General features: G+C 40.3%; 2 protein-coding genes across 5 annotated transcripts in view; one reads left to right on the top strand and one right to left on the bottom strand.

Annotated features, from left to right (window-relative positions):
• MCUB (mitochondrial calcium uniporter dominant negative subunit beta) overlaps positions 1 to 1,456 on the top strand; it is a 71,045-nt gene extending 69,589 nt beyond the window's left edge. For both annotated transcript variants that reach the window (XM_042469183.1, XM_042469184.1), the window contains exon 8: positions 995 to 1,456. In XM_042469183.1, the coding sequence (XP_042325117.1) occupies positions 995 to 1,072 (78 nt within the window). In that variant the 3' untranslated portion in view covers positions 1,073 to 1,456. The remainder of the gene's footprint in view (positions 1 to 994) is intronic.
• CASP6 (caspase 6) lies at positions 1,372 to 21,699 on the bottom strand. 3 transcript variants are annotated; one of them, XM_042469185.1, is made up of 8 exons: positions 21,480 to 21,699; positions 12,708 to 12,752; positions 11,491 to 11,533; positions 9,716 to 9,862; positions 7,930 to 8,006; positions 6,608 to 6,783; positions 5,434 to 5,590; positions 1,372 to 2,696 (listed from the first exon to the last, which is right to left on the bottom strand). In XM_042469185.1, exons 1-8 carry the CDS (start codon positions 21,520 to 21,522, stop codon positions 2,458 to 2,460), a joined length of 927 nt encoding a protein of 308 aa, XP_042325119.1. In that variant the 5' UTR covers positions 21,523 to 21,699; the 3' UTR covers positions 1,372 to 2,457. The 3 variants fall into 3 exon arrangements, with proteins under 3 accessions (XP_042325119.1, XP_042325121.1, XP_042325120.1); XM_042469187.1 differs by lacking the exon at positions 21,480 to 21,699 and adding an exon at positions 15,926 to 18,395; XM_042469186.1 differs by lacking the exon at positions 21,480 to 21,699 and adding an exon at positions 13,685 to 15,065.
• Between the last annotated feature and the right edge of the window lie 2,317 nt (positions 21,700 to 24,016).

Here is a 24,016-nt window from a genome sequence, read left to right as displayed (position 1 = left end):
AAGGGAATGAGAATTGAAAAACTGCCTAGCTCCAATGTAAACAAGGCTTCTTTGCCCTGCTATGTGCAGAAACTAACAGAATCTACCTAGTAGGATTTAAAGAAAATTAATACTGTTGGCCATGCAAGTCAAGATCCCACTCAAACCCTCCCACTCATTGAGAATTACAGTATTTGAATTGCAAACATCTTTGCTAACTCTCAACTGTAGTTTTGCCACAGCATATTGCCAAAAGGGAAAATCAAATCATATAAGCAGGCTGCCCTGTGGACACCCTCCACCCTGTAACTGGTGAGTAATTTTCATAGTCACCAAGTACAGGGAAGAAAACCTTTGAGAAGTGTTGAGTCTAGGTTTTACACAGTTATGACTGCTGCCAGTGGCAGCTGTCAATAGCTTTATCGGCTAGAAAGGGAAATGAAGCATCCAATGTGGCACATTCATTTTTCTATATGGCTGCCAAGCATCCAATGTAGATTCAGCTCAACACAATTACAGAGTCAGTAGGTTTCCTTACTATCCTCAGCACATCATTATCTATTGGTGGTGTGCCTGAAAATCTCCTTCTGTGCTTTTTCACTCCCTGTTGCTACTCTTCTTTCCAATTTTAGACAGAGCTGAAAACATATCATTACTAGCCATGGGCCCACTCACAGATCATTCCTGTAAGCTCCCTTAAGGCAAGGTTATTTTCCCTTCAGAAAAATCAACTTGTCTCAAGTGTTTTAGGCTGTGGTTAATTATCCACAGGTGAAAATCCAGCAAGATTCACTAAACAAAGGAACAAGAACCTCATATGCTGATTTTCTCTTTCCCGCTGAGACAAACTTCTTTCATGGTCTTCATGCAGACAGTTGTAACCTTAGTGCACTGAGTGCCAAATGTTTTCTGTCAGAACCACCTGTGTCCATGAAAACACAGCAGGCTGTTACAATGTTGACAGGATCCAAACACTACAGGCTCACTAACTTTAATTTTTCTGTCATGTCAACAGGTGGAAGAATCCTTGAAACGGCTGAAGAATCCCTTAAAATTGCATCTCCCAATCCAAGAAATAGATGACAAACATTAATTTTTATAGATCTGTAAATGTAATAGCTTTGTTAAATTGCCTCAAAAGATCAGAGAAACTGGATACTTCGAACAGATGTAGGTTGGTGGCTTTTCAGTGATAGAGGGGGGAAATCTATCACAAAAATAGTGGACTTAAACCTATTTCTGATAACTGGGATTCTTTTTCATGTTTTACAAGTAAATCTGAACTTTCCATGTATATATTTTTCCCCTTAGGAACACTGTTGAAAAAAAAAAAAGGAACAAATAGCCAATTTTTAAGTTTGAAGCCATTATTAATGAACAAAGAAACAAAAATGTTTTGTTTAGAGTTTATTTTACTCTGCAACCTCCTCTATTTGAATGTAATTTTCATAATGAAAATAAAAAGACATTATAGTTTTGGGAGTGTTTTTTCTGATGAACATTTTGCACAAACAAGTCCCTTGGAAATAGTCAATAATCTACACATTTAAAAACATCCACACAGGCAGCATTTATCTAGAAACACACCATACACAAAATGTCATGGAACACAACTTATCTGTGCTGAAACAATCCCCTCCAGAATTGGGCTACGTAGCTACACCCTGGAAAACATGAGGAATAAAAGGAGCCAGGAATACTGCATGATCCAAGCACTTTTTGAAAAACAGTTGGGGCTCTCTTTTGTAAGTCAGACAAATCACAACATTTCACAATTAAATCTCTGATAGTACTTAGATAGCACTTGTCAAAGCCAAAATATGCAGGGAAATCTAGGAAGTGCAGTATGTAAAGGAAGTGGTCCCTAATATACATGATTCACCTATATAAATCCAACAATCAAAAATGTTTAAGAGTACAAAATTGTTACAAAATGTGATTCAAGCAGTAATTAAGTGCAAACTTGAAAACAGGAGAAAAGGTCAATAGCTGCTCCTTTATTGGTCAGATGACTTAATTTCAAAAACTCCCTGAGGTTAGCAAATAAGTTGTAATCAAACCATTTCCAAAAGATATTCATGAAATTTCTACCAATGTCAATTTTTTTTTTGAATTCATAATTTTGTTGATACTTTTTTTCCCCCATTTTAAAACTTCTAATATTGAGAACATTTAAAATCATGGTTATATTTGCCAGTTTTAATTTTACTGCTTGTGTCTGCCATAAGCATTTCGATGTTGGAAATAATCTCATTTGACTAAAAATCTACAGTGATTTGAAATAAATGAAGCCGTACACAATAACGGAACACTCTATAGCACCGAGACCCAACTGAGCTTAATGGGCATATTTCCAAGTAAGTGGGTACAGAATTGCATCTTAAATCTATAATTCAAGTTTGTTGTTTATTTGGCTTAAGACCTATACAGAAAAAGAAAATTTAAAAAACAAGACTGAGTTCTTATTGCTACAGTAAGCTACTTAGATTTGGGTCGGAAAAGCAGCTTCTTAGTTAACATTGAAGCAAAGCAAGGAATCTGCTTTTTCCCTAGAGCATTAATATCTCTGCACACATCAACTTTACGGTGAGACACCTTTCTGTTAACCAGTGTCAGTAATTCTGTGAACTCCAGGGATGAACCATGCTGTCTTATCATCTTACACAAATCTTGAATGTACCAGGAACCATTAACAGTCTCACGATGAGAATAGTACCCTATTGAGGAGAAAACAGAACAACGTTTTGATGAGACTTCATTCTGGATCTTCATCCAGTATTTTCAACTAACCACAAGTAGTCTAAGTCTATGGTTGCCTCTACACTGTAGAAATAATGCATGTTGACACCACTTTAACTGCCATGGCTCCATTCTACAAAATCCTGCGATTTGTAGTTTAGGGCAGCACCACCATTCTTGGCAAAAAAGGCTAAATACCTTGTAAATCTACATATGATACGATCCCACAGAATGGAGCTGCATCACTTAAAGGGGTGTCAACCTGCATTATTTCTACAATGTGGATGCACTCTATGTTGTTAGACTGAGAAAGCTTTTGTATCATGTCTTGATACAAAATAGGTTTCACTGTGGCCTCAACTGAGCTTGTTTTTAATAAACTTGCTTCGAACTGCAGCCTTCACGTCTTGTGGTAGACTTATTCCCAGAACATGAATGATTAAGAGCTGCTTTCATTTTTCACTTTTTAACAGCACACATTACAAAACAATCCCCAAAGTCAATGCCTGAAGTTTACAAGAGCAAAAAACTCCAGCACCGCTTCAGAAAAAAAAAGACAAAACTGTTCTACCTAATGTTATCCCCTTCCTTTGCTTAAGTTGGCCCTTGTGCATCATTTGAACAAGAGGGATGGTAGAGACTATTATCATTTTCTCAGCAGAGTCCCTGAAGGGCACTTAGAGACTATGGTGAGATAATGATACTAGTCTCTACTAAGATTTGAATGAAGACATTGCCACACTGTAGTTCAGAAATGTTGCAAAGAATACCTAGTAAGGAGCAGGGCTGTTCTAAGTGTATGTGGGGGGTGGGTGACTTTATCTGCAGAACATGTGTCTGCAAGGAAGGAACCCCTGCAACACAACTATGCATGGCCTTTTTAATGAGATGGAGAGGGGAATGTGAAAACCTTTCAGGTCTTCATTTTATTGCATTTCTCTGAATCCCATTTACACCTTTTTTATTGGGTTATGAAACTTACAGGGTTAGAAATGGATAAACTAATTTACACTTTTCTACTAATGTGCCTTTATTTAATTATTTTGTGTACTTTACATTTCTCTCCACTGACTAGACTATATTTGTGCATATATCTCCCTCCATCCACACAAATAATTTAGGAAATGGTAATTGGTCACATTGTATAATGTAATAATAATAATACTTTTATTTATATCCCTCTTTTTGTTACAAAACAATCAAAGCAGCTTACATTATTAAAATCATCCAATATACATATAATGTCTCAATATCCCTCCCCTACATTTCTTTCTGCTTACTGTGTTTTCCAAAGCTCCCCAAAGGCCTTCAGATGTGCAAATTCTCATGGCAAAATACATTTTCTTCTCTCAACAAGCCTTGAGACATGATAAAAGGTTGCATCTGTGCAAGATTGCTGAATCATATCAAATTCCTTCTCACTAAATCAGAGTGTAGAGTATGTAGAAGCCTTTACATATACAGTGGTACCCCGGGATACGAAATACCCACGTTACGAAATTTCCGGGATACGAAAAAAGCCAATAGAAATAACTGTTCCGGGTTACGAAGGTTATTTCGGGTTACGAAGAAAATTTTGGTGCTTTTTGGCGCTATTTCACACGAAATCGCGGCTTTTCCCCATTAGCGCCTATGGGTTTTCGGCTTGCGAAGGCTTTTCGGGTTACGAAAGCGGCGGCGGAACGAATTAATTTCGTAACCCGAGGTACCCCTGTACAGTTGTAAACTTGCAAAGCCTTCATTCATTGCTGACTTTTGTGTGGATATGAGTGGACCAGGCTAATATAGGAGCATACTATGTTGGGGCAGGATCAGGGAGAATCCTGTATCAATCTTAAAATATGGTAAATGTGATAATGAGAGGAATTTTTGAATGAATTCCTCATGCAATTAAGTACCACAATTGCCTCTCTCCTGCAGGGATAAGGGCTTTCCAGTGTACACATGAGCATCTTGACCTGCAATGGCCTTCTTTGTTCAGTGTCATGAAGGAAACGGTACCTTTCTTTCACTTTCTTCGTTAGAAAATATACTGTTGGTATTCAGACAGGACTTAGATTCAGGCAATAAGACAGAAGGGCAAGATGAGGCAAAGGGGCCGGAAAGTGGGACGGGGGCCCTGCCTCGAGAGACAAAGCCAAGAAAGCATGGCAGTTAGAACAGCTAGACACAGTGCTCTCAGTACCTTCTGCTACTTGGAGACAGAGGGAGACCCATTGTACATCAGAGTGTTTAAATGCCCGATTAATCAGAGCAGCTGCATGCTGATAACCAGCCATAAATTCCAGCACCTCCCTTAAGCAACTGGTTGCTCACAACCAACCTTTCCTGATAGACACAACCTTCCTGGCTTGCCTGATGACCTCAGACCTTGCTCCATTTGCAGCCAAGGTTTTTGAATCTCTCTTTTGGACTGTTGTTCGGATTGATTGATTGACTTGGACTGAGCTGACTACTCTGCTACATTGTCCTTGCTGGTGAGGCACCAGAACAGGACATACATGTACATAAAGGTTTGGATTTAAATGCATAAAAAGCATGAATGCTAATATCCGTTTGTACTCACATTTGTGCATCCTTGCACAAAAAAAGTAATGCAAGTATACCAAAATACTGACTTCAAGGTAACTGTCACCTTGTTTTGTGGGTAAGAGAAATGCTTCTTTCAAACAATTACCCAATCAAACTCAGGTGAAGTATAGATGTGATTCTCACCTTCTGCTACTGAGTAACACATGAGGAAGTCTGCACCAGCAGGTAAGGTATACACAGCAGCAGCATCAACTTTTGTTTCATTGATGTCTGATTCCTTCGTACTATCCACTGAATCAGTCGCAAGAACTGGGTCATCATGTTTATCTCCTCTGCATGCCTAGTATTAAGAGAAAGAAATCTCAACATTAGGTATCCTAGCTGAGCAACATTACAGCAGATCTGAAAAGATTCTCCAATCACTGACAGGCATTTCAAAAAGGTTAATTCCTTTTTGTTTATTTATGACAGTATTTTTCTGGGAAGCCTTAGGTTAGAAAGTAGAACAAATGCTGGGAAGAGTTTGTTTACTTTCCATTGATTTTTAGAAAGAGGCTTGCATTCCCACCACATAAAGGAGATGCTTTGATGCATAAAGCAGTGCTTAAAACACAGGCAAAATTTAAGCTGCCTCTCCTAATACACAAGAGAAGAAAAGCTTTCCGCAAATGGGCAATCATAAACAGGCATCTACCCACCCTTCACTGAAAAGGAGAAACTGCAAAAAGCAACAAATGCTTTGGCCGCTAAAATCTCTACTCTCCAAGCTGAAATATATTGTATTTCAATCCATATACAGTGAGCCCTTGGTATCTGCTGGGGTTTGATTCCAGGACCCCCTCCTCCACATGAATACCCAAATCTGCAAATGCTCAATTCCCATTAAATACAATTGTGTAGAAAAATGGTGTCATTTATATAAAATGGCAAAATCAAGGTATTCTTTTTGGAATTCATATATATTTTTAATGTTTTCAAGGCGAGGATGGTTGAATCCATGGGTATGGAGGGCTGATTGTATTGATTCTATGGCAATGTCTGTCTCAATGTAGTGTTTTTCAAGTGCTGGGGCAAATCTCCCATAATTCCAAGGCAGAATAGTCAATGGCCATGATGGCTGAGAATAGTGGGAAACATCCAACGCAACTGGAGATGGACAGTTAACCAAAACATCACTTTATTTACATGTAGACCAAAATAAATAATGACAGTTTCTATCCCATCTATTTTTACTTAATTTTTAAATTTTTGCAACCAAATCATTGCTCTTAACAATGTAAAACTGAATGCTTTCTTTGAGTAAAATTAATTTTCATCTCACAGTGTAACTCAAGAGTCAAACTTTTCCCTGTCTCACCTGAATGATAAATATTTTTGGCTTCCCTACTAGACTTGGACATTTGTCTCCTCTGAACATGTTGGTCAACGACTGTATCTTTATTTTAGCATCATAGGCATAAACATGGTCATCTTCTCCATGGCTCAGGAAAATGCACATAAAGCAGTCTGCATCTTCATGTTGAGCTGTGGACACTGCAAGGCAATGAGGTTGTAATTTCAAAGGTTACTTTAAAATCAATGTTGGCAAAGTAAGTGATGAAACAAATCTCAGCTTGCTTTGGGAGTGAATTCAGAAACCTAAAGTATAGTGTGTGCATGACTTTAACCTTACACAGACAACAAGCCCCAGATGTTACAATTGCGCGCACAGCCATTGAAACAAATGGGACTTGAGGTCCCACATTTTTTGCCATACACAGGGGGTTTGGAATGGATCCACCGCATATACAAAGGGCCCACTGTATTCTTCCTGACCCAAAAGAAAAACATTCAAAAATCTGAACATCATTTTGATATCATTGGACCCCATTTCGCTATATAGCAATGTGCAAAACTGCACAAAGTCCTCTTTTTCAAACTGGACAGCAGAAGTGGCACTCACTAAGATCCAGGACCCACATTGACTTTTCTCTGGACTTCAACAGGCCACAGCACCCCCATGCCAAAATGTTTATTTGGCATGAAAATTGTTAATTATGACCTTAAAAGACCAAATGGCCCAAATGGTCATTTATTTAATATTTCAGGGTCCCCTCAGCCTTTTATTTACATTGATAACAAGCCTTTTTTAAAAACAAAAAGTGATGAATAAATTACCTCCCCCCCTCTCTCTCTCTGAGTGTGTATCAGTGTGTGTCTCGGGGATGTAGCCAAAGGGGGTGTGTGTGCCCAGTCCTATATATTCTGGTTTTCAGTTATGGAGCTGCATTTCATAACCAGTTTGGACAGCGATGGAGAAATTATAGCTCATTATCAGCCCTAGCCAGAACCACAAATGATGAAAGAAGATGGAAGATGCAATCCAGCAATATCTGGTCACACATTCTCCATCCCTGTCCACTGAAGTTCTCCTGATCAACTTTTCAACAGTGTTGAGAGGGTTCACTTGTTGGAGAATGTATACAGCAATACGTCTGTAAATGTGAATATTCTGCAGCAGTTCAGCTATCATTCAAAGTCAAGCAAATCTTTAGCTGAGCACAAGGATTCCTCATCCCCACTTCAGTTTCCTACAGCATTTTAAATTAAGAATTTCCCCAAGAAAGTGACATGTTCACTAGCAAACTATAATATAAATATAGCTGATATTATTTAAGCAAATACTATAGAGCCACCTACCATTGTAAATGTTTTGTAACACTTCTTCTGCTTTCAGATCATCAAAACACTTCACTTCGAATCCAAGTTCAGTCAAGCTATTATAAACAGAAGAGTTTCATTCTAGCATACTGTTCAGGAAAATGTGCATTCGTCTCTAGAACTCACTTTCTCCTTGGTCAAAGAATGCAAGCCCATCTAAACATTCAGTTTTAGAAGCATGGGGAGACTAATTACTGATCTGTTTCTGCTGACATGGATTGTTCAAGACAAAGAAACAACATCCTTCAGACTTACAAAATGCACGTGGTTGCTGTTTGAAAAAAGTTAAAACTCTCCAAAGCCACCAAATGAAGTCTGATGCAGCCACTTTAAAACCAAAGAATTCTGAGCCCTGTAATTTATTTTGAATATCAGATATGAATGAAGCTCACAATCCTTTCCAACAAAGATTCATTTCTACTAGCCTTCCCACCCCATGCACACCTTCCCCATGCTATTGTCCTTCCAGAGTATATTGATTAACACTTGACTGTTTTTAAAAAATAGAAAGCAGAAAACTTTGCCAAACTACAGAAATAACCCGGAGGTTTTCTAGCAGATACAGCACTATTTTCTGTCTATTCCTACTGTATAGTCAGATAAACTCAGATAAACCTTCACTGGAGGTTTTAAACAGAGGCTGGAGAGCCAACTCTTAGAAGTGCTTTAGCTGTGTGTTCCTGCAAGACAGAGGTTGGCCTATATTATTCCTTCCAACTCCCTCCCGCAAATTCTATGGCGTTTGTCACACGAAGGAGATCGGGAGTTTATCCCATGAATATCCCAGAAAAATCAAGTAATTATGCAAAATGATTTCACACGTCACAGAAAACCCACAATTAAAGTGGTCACAAAGAAGCATTAATGCACATCTTTTTATTTTCAGGATTTCAGCTCTTCTTCTTCCTCCTCCTCCTGTTCTTCCTCCTTCTTTCTCCCCCTTCATCCTCCTCTTCTGTTGTGATTGTTATTGTTGTTGTTGTTGTTGTTGTGTGCCTTCAGCTCTTTTCCAACTTTGGGGGACCCTAAAGAGTTTCTTTGGCAAGTTTCTTTGGGGGGGGGCTTTAACTTCCCCTGAGAGGCTGAGAGAGTGTGACTTGGCCAAAGTCACCCAGTGGGTTTGCATGGCTGAGCTGGGATTTGAACCCTGTTCTCCCATTGTCCTAGTTCGATACTCAGGCCACTACACCATGCTGGACCCTCCACTGCACTTAAAGGTACAGTACTCAGTTATTATTTGTTGTTGTGTACCTTCAAATTGTATTCCACCTTATGGAGACCCTAAAGCAAACCTATCCTGGGGTTTGCTTGGTAAGATTTGTTCAGAGGAGGTTTGCCATGGCCTTCTCCTGAAGAGGCTGAGAGAGTGTGACTTGCTTTAGAGAGAATTAGGAAAAGTTTAATCCACTTGCACTGTTTTATGTTTACATGTTTGATGACAAACAGCCTTATGTTTATAAGTGACAGTTTTCCTGCTAAGTACCTGTATGTCACAAGCATTTGAATTAAAATTACCATATTGAAATCAAATCAAATCTGATTTTTTAAAAAATTTTATTTGGTGTGTGTTGGAAGAGGGGTATATGGCAAGTATATCCCAAATTCTATATTTTAACTGGAAAAGTTGGGGGTTGTCTTATACGCCCAGTTGTCTTATACGTCGGAAAATACAGTATTATTGTCCTTTCTTCTTTTTTCTTTTTACAAACGACATGGAGTTGAATTGAATTATACTATATTATATAGAGAACAAAGATCTCCTTACCTGTGTTTCAGGTTCTCTCTATCAGCAAGGGTGCCACGTCTCTCTGGTAACATTAAGTGCCAGAAAAAATGCTCATGATTGAAGATAAGAGCAAGTCCTCTTCTCTTATGGTTCATTTTGTACTCTGCTGCTGGATGAAAGAGTTGGCTATTGACACAAAAATAAAGCACACCAGTTAATACACACAGTTACTCTCTTGCTCTGTCATGCACATGCTGCTACTGTTGGTGCTGCCAAATATGTTTCAACAAGTTGATGGCTAGGATTCAAAGACCTGTAGTGCTTTGCATGTCCAAGGAAACCTTATATTTCCAAGATAGCAGGTCTCAGTGTCATAGGCCAAACTGCTTTTGAAACATAATGGAGTTTCAAAAATAGTTGTATTATTCAATTATAGGTCTGCTAGTTCAGTAAATAACTTCACTGAGTATGAATAAGTCCCCCATGTAACCAAATGGGCAGTTTTCCATTATGAACAATGTTTGTAAAGATTATTACTCAAAAAGAAGATAAAATACACAGACTAACTTCAAGTTCATTCGTTCATCCATTTGTTCCATCCATCCCTGAGTTCTAACAATTCTAGTCTACAATCAGATTCCTATCCAATGGTGCTAGTGAAAAAATGCTGAGTATCACTTACTGACTACTTGACAGTTAGATCAACTGGAAATATTGCAACAGAAGGCTGCATCAATAGGAGTATAGTGTCTAGATCAAGAGAAGTAATAGTGCCACTCTGTTCTGCTCTGGTCAGGCCCCACATGGAATATTATGTCCAGTTATGGGCACCACAATTTAAAAAGGACATTGAGAAACTGGAGCATGTCCAAAGGAGGGCGACTAAAATGGTGAAGGGTCTGGACACTATGCCCTATGAGGAACGACTTAGGGAGCTGAGGATGTTTAGCCTGGAGAAGAGAGGGTTAAGAGGTGATATGATAGCCCTGTTTAAATATTTGAAGGAATGTCATACTGAGGAGGGAGCAAGCTTGTTTTCTGCTGCTCCAGAGACTAGAACGCGGAACAATGGATGCAAACTGCAGGAAAAGAGATTCCACCTCAACATTAGGAGGAACTTCCTGACAGTAAGGGCTGTTTGACAGTGGAACTCTGAGTGTAGTAGAGTCTCTGTCATTCGAGGTCTTCAAACAGAGGCTGGATGGCCATCTGTCGGGGATGCTTTCATTTAGATTTCCTGCATAGCAGAGGATTGGACCAAATGGCCCTTGCGGTCTCTTCCAACTCTGCGATTCTATGATTCTATGATTCTAAGAACTTTTACTAGGCGTTTGACAGAAAGAGGACAAGGGAGTACCTATGTGCAGGTACAACACTTGGAGAGAGAGAGAGAAACCCATTGCTTATTAGACCTAAATTGTTATGTCTCACCCAGGCCTAAGTTGGATTTAGCTCCCCTGCAAAATAATTGCCTCAGGACTTTAAAAAAAATAATGTAGTTTTTGCAAATCAAATTGAATTTTTGGGAAAAAATAATTATATTTATGTTTATCTTAGGCCAGAGAGGAAATGTTGCATTTATGATTCTATGTTTATGATTATTAATTTGGATTCTTCACAAGGCAGAATTCTGATTGCTCATAAAATATTTATCTTTGAATTGTCACTATCTTGGAGCAAAATTATATTTTGTAAACATATCCACAAAGTGACTGAGATGTGATTTTTATAACAAAAAGCATAATATATGAACTTTCCCATTCTTTTTTTCCCTCTTTCCACTATCAGCTATCTAACACAACAAATAACCTTACCTTTCATCAATGGCATCTGTCTCTATGAGGTTTTGCTGTCCATCTACAATTCAAAAATAATTCAAAACATGTATGATTCCTGTGCACATTCAGGCATAGGTAACACCCAATTTTACAGTTTGTTTTTTCAAAGAACATGCAGGCAACATTTCAATTTTTTAAAAATATCTAAGACAATTAGATATGGATTTTATTATGAATTTTGTAGTTACAGTAGATGTTTGGAGTTTTTCTTATTTACTTAGTTTTACATATTCCAAAATCTATGACTTATAATACAAAAAAGGATGCTTTATTCTGAATATGTTTCATCAGTGGAATGTAAGACCCAACAACTGTGTGGTGGAATGCACCCATGATATTTTTTCCACGCGAAGTCCCAATATTCAAACTAACAAAATCAATATTTCATCTTTTTTTAAAAAAAAATACTATAAAGATACTGTTACTATCAAAATCCTGGAAACATTCCAGAAGCCAGAAGTAGGTGGTAGCTTCCTTGTCATGAGGTGGTGAAACTGTTTTAAATTGTAGTCTGAAACGTAAAGAAGCTATTAACTGAATCCACAAAAAATAGGTTCAGTCCCTTGGACAGTTCCTTTAAAATTTGGATTAAAACCTGCAGAAGATTCTCACATACATCTAGAAATGGAACTCACCAACTGCCATTGTCTAAAGTAGAATTATTCCACTTTTTAACATTCAAGTTGTTATACTTCCTGCCGCTGCTCTCTCATCAATTCTATTCTGTAAGTGAGCATTCACAAATTTTTACATGCTGTCATGTGTATATAGCTTTATATGAGTAGCTCTAGACTGAGGTTTTAATCACGGTGAGCAATGGACGTTTTTGTTGTTAATGATGATGTTGATGTTGTTCTTGTTGTTGTTGCCGTGTGCCTTCCAGTCATTTCTGATTTATGATGATCCTAAGGTGAACCTACCATGGGGGTTTTCTGAGGCTGTGTGTGTGTGACTTACCCAAAATCACCCAGTGGGTTTCCATGCCCAAGTAGGGAATCAAACTCTAGTCTCCAGAGTTGTAGTGTTTTACCTATCTAAAAATCAAAGCTATCCTTGACTCTTTGTTATTCCATGATTATCCCCCACACCCTTCTTTAAGGCAATTTGTTTCTTCTACTTGTTTTTCATTCTGCTGCCACTTAAAACATTAATTTACAACTGTATTTTTTTTTTAACAAATGCCAGGTACTTACCATCTTTGAGTCGCAACACATTCTTGCTATCCACATGGATTTCTCCTACAGTAAAAAAAACAACAAAAAAAATATTTAGTATCTCCCTCGACACATTCAAGTCCAGTTGCAAAAAGTGAAGTGTAGTCAGTCTACAGTGAACAATTTATTTTCTCTTTAAAACTTTGTACTGTGATGGTTCTGAGTCTTTGAACCTGATGCTTACAGAATTGGAACTGACCATGAATGTTCACTCTTGGATGGCCCAGATGAACAATCCATAAACTACTGAGTTATTCTTTGTGTGCCAGCAAACAAAACAGGAGTCCAAAGTTCTTTTCTGTTATGATCAATGACTCATCTTCCTCTCATGACAGTTTTATTTCAAGGCCTGCTTCAGTCCTATATTATATGAGCAACTCTATCTGCATCATCTGTTATCTGTGTATGCATTTCTTGATTTATTTATTTTATGCAGCCACCTTTTGGGAGGGAGTGGACTGCTTCTCCAGGCCATCCATGAATGAATATTCATGTTAAGCACCAGCCACTCATTATCTGGATGTCATAGAGGAGTAATCCACAAACTGTTGGGATGTACCCAAGCCCTCGATTTATTCGGCAGGCATGGTTGCCCAGAATTTACCTTACTGACTGTAGGACAGTTTGCTGAAAAGCTGCCTGTGCTGATTTAAACTTGTCTATTTTATGATGTCTTGTAAATGTGGATGTCTCTTTCCACTCTGCCGCATTGCAGACACCCCCAAATGATGCAGAACTACATATACAGTACTGCTTGGCATGGAATGTGTCAAATGTGGCCATACATTTTGTGGTCTCAGTACTTTTGACAAATCATAAAAGAGAAATAGGCATGCCTTTAATCATTGTGCAATCAGTACTTTAGATGCATTATTTTCTAGTGTTATTGCATAGAAGGAGGCAAATATTGGCTTTGTTCGCTTTATATGCTTAGTCCTGTTAATATCACAACCTACCTTTCATCCGGTATGTGATATTTTTTCTGTGGTAGATGTGATGGATCAAACAGGTGCAAAATCCAACAAAGGGAATAGTCTCTCAGTCATGAGGTGTTTCATCACATAGAGGTCTATTTTGGATGATACTAAGTGGACTTGTTCACCTCTGGAGTGAATTTCAAATTAAAAATTTTCTTCAAAAACACAGAGCAGCATGATGTGTTGGCAGTGTCATGTCCAGCAGGAGTATTGTAAACTTTTCTGCGAATTCCAATAAATTAAAGAGTATTGGTGAAAATACACATGGAGCAGGCCATGGTAATGTTGATAGCTCTTTATTGGCTGGGATGCCCATGTTTTCCAGTATGAATTTGGCTATCCATTAATAAGCATTGGCAGCTGCCAAACAGATCAGATTTGGTTTTTTGTGTTTTTTTCGGGCTATGTGGCCATGTTCTAGAAAATTTTCTTTCTGACGTTTCGACGCATGCATCATTTAAACAGCATACTGTACCTCCAAAGTGACCTGAAGCAGCTTTATTTTGGCCTGTCTGTATGGGGCCTATGTAATGTTAATGGGTCTTTTAATATTGCTCTCCTTAAGAACATGAGGATGTCATGAAAAACTCCAGCCTTATGGTTTAAGTACTTTAATTAATTCTGCCACCTGTTCTTTTAGGGTACTTGGCCTTATCTGTTTCTCAATTCTTTCTTTTAAGAAAACTGAGAAATAACTAACCTGTACTGCATTTATATGTACCACATGTGACTGATCGTATGCAGTCTTATCCATTGAACCAAATGGATTGTTGAAATCAAGAGGCCTATAACTCTTGCCATCTCTTTGACAGTTTTTACTTCCTTCCTGAATTTATTTTTTCCTCTCCAAAGAGAGAAACATACATCCTCTCCTCATATTTGTCTAAGCTCCTAAATCTGTACAGGAAGTGGTAAGCTCAAGATAGATCTTCCTGAGATCTATTAGGAACCCTTACTTTTGTAATGTTGCTATTGCTTGGTTTAAATCTCTTTTCATTTTGTGTCTTCACACTGCCTTAAAAAGGATGTTGTCTAAACAAAAGAACATTTGATTTCCCTTTTCCCAAGATGTGTCAGTGATGTCAAGACATTGGTGAACACTCTGAGTGCTGACATAAAACCGAAAGGGAGAGCCTTGAGTAAATAACAAGATTCCTGAAACCTCCTGCAGGTTACATACAGCTGGAGTCTGGAACATTTGATACCATACAAATATTCAGGTACTTGAATCCAAAAACTGGCCTGTAAGTATGGTTCTTGAGTACTATAAAGACAATACCCCTTTGAATCTTTGGTTATGGCTCCAGTCTGCAAGAGGTGCTCTATTACTTAGAATCATAGAATAATAAAGTTGAAAGAGACTGCAAGGGCCATCCAGTCCAACCCCCTGCCATGCAGGAAATCCAAATCAAAGCATCCCCGACAGATGGCCATCCAGCTTCTGTTTAAAGACCTCCAAGGAAGGAGACTCCACTACACTCTGAGGGAGTGTGTTCCACTGTCGAACAACCCTTACTGTCAGGAAGTTCCTCCTACTGTTGAGCTGGAATCTCTTTTCCTGCAGCTTGCATCCATTGCTCTGGATCCTAGTCTCTGGAGCAGCACAAAAGCTTGCTCCCTCCTCAATATGACATCCCTTCAAATATTTAAACAGGGCTATCATATCACCTCTTCTCTTCTCCAAGCTAAACATCCCCAACTCCCTAAGTCGTTCCTCATAGGGCATGGCTTCCAGACCCTTCACCATTTTAGTCACTCTCCTTTGGACATCCTTTTTAAATTGTGGTGCCCAGAACTGGACATAATATTCCAGGTGGGGCCTGACCAGAGCAGAATATAGTGGCACTATTTTACTTCTCTTGATCTAGACATTATACTTTTATTGATGCAGCCTAAAATTGCATTGGCCTGTTTAGCTGCTGTGTCGCACTGTTGACTCACGTTCAACTTGTGGTCTACTTGGATTCCCAGATCCCTTTCACATGTAGTTTCATTCAGCCAGGTGTCACCCATCCTATATCTGTGCATTTCATTTTTCTGCCCTAAGTGCAGTACTTCGCATTTCTCCGTGTTGAATTTCATTTCACTTTACATGCTATCTTTTTGGTAACTGTGATGGAAGCTATCTGCTTTTTGGGTTTTAGACAAAAACAGTTTTGTATCTTTGAGAGACCACTTGATTGGCTCAGTTGTCTGTTGTTATTTTTGGCCATAACTCACCAAACTGCAGAAATCTTTTTCCCTCCAGGATTGTCTTCTATCAGTACTGCTGGCAGCCTCCTCTATTACTTTGGCTTGTCCCTCTTCTATTTTGGGAAAGGTTTGTCTTCTCTGATGGTAATCTGTCCCATTCCACTGTGGCCTTCCATATCTTGCATCAGTTTGTTTTCCAAATCCTCTACCTCCTCAAAAAGAATAATATGTATTTCTGAACTGTTTCTTTTCTGGTTTTCTTTTAAAAAATGGAACGCATTTTTTAAAATTCTCTACCAACACCTTCTCTAAGGGCACTTTCCCAAAGAGAAGCTCCCCTTGGAAAGGTATGAATGCTAAATTTGTTCTTGATTTCTAATTGGTCTCCCAATGCTGAAGCCAAAGTAATGTTATACCCACAGTTATTTTCCTAGCTGCAAATGCTGCTGCGTCACATCCTGCATCTGCTGTGAATTGTAGGGCTTTCTGTATTCTTTTCACTGATATCTTAAAATTTCTTGTGTCCATAATACAACTGCTCTAGCAAACATAGGAGCAGCAATTGAGGAACGGATTGCCAATTTTGATGCCTCACACAATCTTTTTAATGCTGTCTTAATTCTATGTTCATCCATGTCTCTAAGTGCTATGTCCCCCTCTTTAGGAACTATTACATGAGAAATTAACTACTGAAATTGGACCATCGACTCATGGGACATTAAGATGCTTCATGTCCTTCTTCTCATGTGTGTATTGTTTTTGATTATATCATACCCTAGAAATCTCTCTGTGTTTAATGGAGTCTCCCATCTAAATCTATTAATTCTTTGAACATTTCTAGCAATGGAATCCCACTACCTCTTAGTGTTGGTCTTTTCACTACTGTTGCTGGTCTATTATTATTTCCTTTCCCCCAGCTGTTTTGAACATCCTCCTGAATATTGTCTAAACCTAATGTCTGTAGCACCCTTTTAAAATATGTTTAAAACCTTTTTCTCCCTTTGATTTCTCTTTTATTTTATGGCCTCATTTTATTGTCTGTTGTTTTGTTTATTTTTAGTTGACTCACATGGAGAATTTTGTTTCACACCATGTCACTTGAATTAATTGGATTAACTGATGGCTGTAACTCATTAGATAATGAATTCATTGTATTCAAATCTTCTCTGTGCATCAAATTCATTAATTTGATGAAACCAATTCATTAAGTTGTAGTTATTATAATGCATTAAGCCTCCTTCCATTACTAAGAGTGTTTCATGAGTTAAACATACTATTAATTTCTCTACTCACTGATTCCCTAATTGAATCTTGTAAATTTCACTAAACTAGAGGCATGTGGTTGAAGGTGTGTTAATTCATTTACTGCTTCTTGATTCTCTGTCAGCATGCTTTTTAAATATGTCAAGAATGAAGGTTGAGTTTCTTTACTTTTTTTGCTGCTCTGCTGATTCTCTTGGTCCTGTTTCACTTCCTTGTTTACACTGTTTGCATTATTCAAGCTTCACGCCTGCATCCTGGTTTCCTTCTTTGTTCATGATGCCTGAAGATGCTGCACAGTTCAACTCTACCTCCTGTTGTGGAATCTCTATTCCCAACATCGTGGCCTGAAGCAATGATAAGAGATTTCTCTGTCTTAGTTTCTAGAATTCCTGGTCCTATCCAAGGAGGTAATTCTTATTTATTTGTTTTCGCCCAAGATTTATTTTTACCATGACAGCAGTCCAGTCTGCCTCTGTTTCTTAATTTGCCGTTTTGGCTGCTTTAGAAGTGTCTTTTTTTCAGAGGTGAAGCATACAGGCCAAAAGGATTGTTCCAAGGCCCCTCCAGCCACAGTTGGGCTGAGACTATGGCAACCACATGGACCATTCTCAAAGTGGGCTGCCACCATAAGTTTCAAGCCAGACACCACAGGAATGGATTAATATTGCTCCTTTTTGCTCTGGTCCTTTGGACTGGAGTGTGACTTTAGGCCATATTGGGGGCATGCGTCATCTAAATGCCATGTCCCCAAAGTGGCCTGAAGCTGCTTCATTTTGCCTGTGTGTTTCAGCCTCAGTCGCTGTTGCTTGACGAGACTAATGTTCTTTTAAATGTTTTTTCATTATTAAACTCAGATGTACATCCAGGTTTTTTCACTTTATTTTCTCTGGCTATGACCTTCCGAGAAGCAATTAGTGGAGCTGCTTCTTTCACTGTATCTTCTGCATCTTGCTCTTTTCTTTTCAACTGGCAGAGATGTGTCAATATTAATTCATTCCTCATCAAATGCTTCTCCTTTCTTCTCCTTTGTGTGTTGTTCTTTATTAAATTGCTAAATTGTAGATATGTATTTATTTGAAAGGAAAAACGCATCTTGCTAGTTAGGTGTGTGCTGAGAGAAGTCAATGGTCATAACAAAAAAGAACTTTGGGCTTTGGACCCCTGCTTCATTTGCTGGCACTTCAGGAATAATGCAATGGTGTATGGCTTGCTCCTCCATGCCATCCAGAGAATTACTCTTGTCACAGCATGATTGCTGTCAGGGAAAGACTATATCCACATAGTGAGTGCCAACATTCTAAGTGCCCTAGAATCATAAAATCACAGAGCTGGAAGAGACCACAAGGGCCATCCAGTCCAACCCCTGCCATACAATCAAGGCACTTCCAACAGATGGCCATTCAGCCTCTGTTTAAAAACTTCCAAAGAAGGAGACTCGAGGCAATATATTCCACTATCAAACAGCTGTTACTGTCAGGAAGTTCTTCCTAATGTTTAGGTGGAATCTCCTTTCCTGTAGTTTGAATCCATTGCTCCATGTTCTAGTCTCTGGAGCAGCAGAAAACAAGCTTGTTCTTCTTCAATATGACATCGTTTCAAATATTTAAACATGGCTATCATGTCACCTCGTAACTTTCTCTTCTCCAAATTAAACATAGCCAGCTCCCTAAGCCATTCCTCATAGAGCCAGTGGCTGGGTTGTGCAGACCACACTGGGTGATACCCCAGAGGGAGAGGGGTGTCACCTGGTGTGGTAGTACACCCCTAGGGGAGCAAATGGCTGTCATACAGGTTCTGCATAGCCATGGCTACATGGAACTCGGAAGGCCAGAAGGTGGTTGCCTTCTGGGTACCGCACACCCATGGCAATGTGGGACTCAGAAGTCCATAGAGCATGACTTCCAGACCTACAAACAGTTGTGGAGCAGACCTTAGGGCTGCTGATAGTGATGAGCATGCCCTGCACCTAGCTGCTGCTATGCCACAGCAGTGATCAAACATTGATCAAAACGGAGACTGCAATCAAGAAATCAGAAGAAGACTAGAAATGAGAAGGGCAGCCACAAAAGAACTAGACAAGATCCTAAAGAGTAAAGATATACAACTGAGTAATAAAATTAGAATCATCCAAGCCATTGTATTCACCATCACCATTTACGGATGTGAGAGCTGGACAATGAAAAAAGTAGATAAAAGGACAGTCAAAGAGACAAACAAACAGGTCCTTGAACAGATCAAACCTGAAATCTCCCTGGAAGCCAAGATGGTCAAACTAAGGATGTCATACACATCATAAGAAGGCACAACTCATAAGAAAAGACAGTGTTAGGAAAAGTGAAAGGAAGTAGAAAGGAAGATGTGACACCAGATGGAAAGCTCAACCAGAAAGGATGCAGGCCTGGATTTACAGGATCTATTCTAAGCAGAGCAGTAGAGGACAGGGGGTCTTGGTCATGTCTTAGCCATAGGATTGCCATGAAATGGGTCAACTCAAGGACAGATAAGAACAACAAAATGAGGATGGGAACTCTGTAATCCCTTTCTGTAGAACACTGCTCCAAAGCCTATGAACAGTTCTTGCTAAATGTGCAAATGACTAAGAGACTGCAGGGTGCTCAGGGATGGAAACCGTGCCTTATGAGGAAAGACTTTGTGAGAAGAGACGGTTAAGAGGTGATATGATAGCCCTGTTTAAGTATTTGAAGGGTGTCATACTGCAGATGGAGCAAGATTGTTTTCTGCTGCTCTAGAGAATAGGACCCATAGCAATGGATACATCTACAGGAAAAGGGATTCTACCTAAACATTAGAAAGACCTTCCTGATGGTAAGAGCTGTTTGACAGTGAACACGCTCCCTCAGAGAATAGTGGAGTCTCCTTCTTTGGCAGTCTTAAACAGTCATCCGCTGGGGATGCTTTGATTGAGAGTTTCTGTAGGGCAAGGGATTGGACTGGATGGCCCTTGTGGTCTCTTCCAACTCTAGGAAACTATGGGTGCGGGGAGGCGTTTACATGCGCCACTCATTCCGCCTTGCCAACTGGGCTCAGGTGTGCATCCCTATATCTGCCTGCCTTGGGCAAAGGCTGCTGCCATAAAGATAATTGCCTTGGCACAACTGCTTGTGATCAACCGCTTGGTTGCAAAGCTTGGGCTTTTGTGCCATGCCACATAAGCAGCCTTGGTAAAGGAGTGCTTGTTTTTTGGAGATCTGTTCTCTCTAGTTCCCATCAAACTTGGCTTGGCCTCAGGCGGATTGCTTTGCAGCCGGCTAAATAAACCTCTGGTCTTGGGTGTGCCTCTCCTTGCCCTCAGGGAGAGTCCAGGTACCAGCCCAGGAGCTACAATAAAATGCAAAAGGAAACAACAACACTGTGAGGTGGAAACCACCCTCTTGGCAGAGAGAAAGTGGGAGGAACAGAGACAGAACAAAGGCAAGCAAAGGACAAGCAGCAGCAAGGCAGGAAGAGACTAAGGCTGCATCTGCACTGCAGGAGGAATCTGGGTTGACACCACTTTAACTGGCATGGCTCAAGGCTATAGAATTCTGGGATTCGGGCAGGGAGGCACAGCCTTGTTTGCACACACAAAGAGTGGGATCCCTCAGACCCTCTGGTTTCTCAGGGAGGCACTGAGGAAAAAGCAACAGGCTTCCCCAACCTGTTGCCTTGCAGATGTAAAGAGGATTACAAATCTCATAAGCCCCACTGTCTGGGGATGATGGGAGTGGTAATTCTCCATGTTGGGAAATGGGATGCTTTTCCAGACGCCCAGCCAGCCTCCTGCATGGGCTCAGAGGACCCCTGTAAGGGAAAGAGAGAGAGAAAGAGAGAGAAGGCTCCAGCCTTGCTCTGTCTTCTCTTTTCCACACTGCAGAAATCATCCGGTTTGACCCCACTTTAGTTGCTCAGGGCTATGAAACCCTGGGATTTGCTTTCTCTTTCTTTCCTCTCTGTTCCCTTTCAACAAAGGAGGCACCTCCTGCCCCTCACATTCCCAGGCCCTGCCCTTTAAGAGAATGTTGGACTTCAGCTCCCAGAATCCTAGACTATGGGGCCAACATGGCTGAGGCTTCTGGGAGCTGAAGTTCAAAATCTCTTTCAAGGGGACAGTTTGGGGAGCATTGGGTCCACCTGCCGCCTGTGGAGACTCCTATTCCCCGGAGCCAAGCCTAGCCAGGGGGGAGCAGTCTCTGTGCATGTGCAGAGGGCGAAGGCAAGGGCCAGGAGGGAGCCTCCTCCTCCTCCTTCCCAATTCCTTGCCTCCATGTCTCTTCCTTTGTTCCAACCAGTCCCTTGCAACTAGAGAAGCAGCCCTTACCTGAGGCATGGTTGGAGTTCCTCTGTCTCTTGGAGCTGGCCATGGCTGGCCTTTGGGGCTGGCACACAAAGGGCCCCTTGGCTTTGGGGCAGATGGAGTTGGGGGGCTTTCTCTCTTTCTTAGACTTCCTGGAAAGAAGCCACCAGCCTCCCTCCCTCCCTCCTTGCTTTCCTCCTCCTCCTCCTCCTCCCCTGGAAAGCAACTCCCTTTGCCCACCCCTAATGCCTCTCGTCGTCACCAGCAGCCAAGCCTTTGTGAAGCCTGCCTTCCTTATCAAGGCAGGACAGAGCAGGGCGTTCCTCGGCTGCATCCGCACTGCAGAAATAATCCGCTTTGGCCCCGCGTCAACTGCCAGGGCTGTAAAGCTACGGGATGCTGGGGAGAGTAATTCTTATTCTCTTGGAGCAGAGCTCTGGTGCCACAAACCCAACTACAATGCCTTGAGCCTTGGCAGCTAAAGTGGGATAAAACCGCATTATTTCTGCAGTGCAGAAGCAGCCTATGAGACTAGAAATGCAGCACCCCTTTTTTCTTTTCCGTTTTTCTCTGTCCAAAGTTATCTTTCTGGGCATAGGGATCCCCAGCATTTCTTTTATTCAGTTTCTTTGGGTTTGTTATCATCATTGTTATTCTCTTGGAGCATCAACAACCAACCCCCCTTCCCAGAATTCCATAGCCTTGCGCCAGGGCAGTTCAAGTGGTGTCAAACACAGCTTAAGTCTGAGAGGTATTCTGGAGGGCCAGCATAGGGCAGCAAGGAAGGGGACAGAGAGAGGACTAAGCAGGGCTTGTCTCCACTGTCTGTGTTCAGTCTCAGCCTTAAGCCCTGCGACTTAAAAGCGGTAGGCAGAGCTGTGCCCAGACATGCTGTTGTCTGAAGTTGGTTGTCGTGTGCCTTCAGGTCATCTTCAAGTTGCTTCAAATGAAGCTTTTGAAAGCTTGCATAAAATGTATTTTATTATTTGGATCTGGCCCAGTAAAGATATTGCTGCTTGCGGATTTGGGATGTTATTGTAAATTATGGGTAAGCAGCTGAGAAAGACCAAGTATAATATTTTGCTCTTTCGTAACATGTGCAGGCAGACAGATGGAGACAGGAGCAAGGCTGCAATGTACAGCGAGCCCTTGTTTTCCACTGGGGTTTGGTTCCAGGATTCCCCCCCCCCCCCCCATGGATAACAAAATCCGTGCTCAGGTCTCATTAAATACAATGTCATAGCACAGTGGTGTCCCTTATATAAAATGGAAAATCAAGGCTCACTATTTGTAATTTATTCTTTTTTGGAATATTTTCAATCCATGGATGCTTGAATCCGTGGATAAGGAGGGCTGACGGTACAAACTAATTTACGGGAATATCCGTAGTATGTCAACATCATCTGAACCATTGCACTCCCTCTTACCACATATGGATACAAGAGCTGGACAGTTAAGAATGAAGATAAGAAGAAAATGAATTCATTTGAGAAGTGGTGTTGGAAAAGAGTGCTGAGGATCCTGTGGATAGCCAAAAAGACAAACAAATGGGTCCTAGAGCAGATCTAGTCAGAAATATCCCTGGAAGCCAAGATGACAAAACTTTGGACTCTTTGTGGAGCAGACCCAGAGCTTGGAAAGATGCATTTTGGACCATGGCTCCCCAAAATCCCCAGCTAATGTGACCAAAGGCCTTGACGGCTGATGGGTTTCTGATGGTTACATTGTACAAAAATGTAACTTCAACTGCCATGGCTGTAAGGCTATGGGATGCTGAGGAGAGTAACCCTTTTTGTGTTCACTGAGATGTGCGTGTATGTCTTCAAGTTGCCTGTCAACATATGGTGACCCCCCCCCCATTTTCATTAGGCAAGGAATACTCAGAGGTAGTTTTGCCAGTTCCTTCCTCTGAAATATAGCCTACACTACAACTTAGCTACTGGATTATGAACCATGTATAATTATGCAAATGCTGACAACCCTCAAAGATTATATCTCTGAGCAATAATGCTGAATCAGGTGCTGCTTTCCAAAAGGGTAGGCTGGCAGTTTACATTACAGTTTAATTTATGAGAAGCCCTGTTTCCCAGTTCAAAAGTTAAAATCTTGGCCATGGTATCTAAGATCTTTTATCTATGAGTCACAGCTATGTCAATTCTGGTCTTAAAATAACACCACAGGGTCAAGGTAACCTGCCCTCTGAACCGGATGTACCTTATTGTGTATTTTCTTCAGTTTGCATTTCTCTGCACCTTCATGGAAAGAAATTGAAACTATGCAGGCTTTAAACCTCTAGTGACTCAACTACTCCTAGAAATTTTCCTCAGGGCTACTGAATCTGCTCTCACCTAAAACCACAAAGCAGATTCTTTCAACAAAGCTGTAAGTTTGGGTTATATCTAGTACAGTATCAAATTCTAAGTGTATATAGAATACACATAGCCCAGCTTCCTATGCACTACTTTTGAAAAAATCTGGCATGTTTTTAAATAGTAGGAAAGATTCTGAAATGTTATTTATCTAGTTTTATGTTAGTAGATTACATTATTAGTGTTAATACG

This window comes from Sceloporus undulatus, chromosome 5, assembly GCF_019175285.1.
Source record: "Sceloporus undulatus isolate JIND9_A2432 ecotype Alabama chromosome 5, SceUnd_v1.1, whole genome shotgun sequence".
Classification (NCBI taxonomy): domain Eukaryota; kingdom Metazoa; phylum Chordata; class Lepidosauria; order Squamata; family Phrynosomatidae; genus Sceloporus; species Sceloporus undulatus.
Note: the sequence above shows the minus strand (reverse complement) of the source record. Positions and strands in the feature narration are given on the sequence as shown.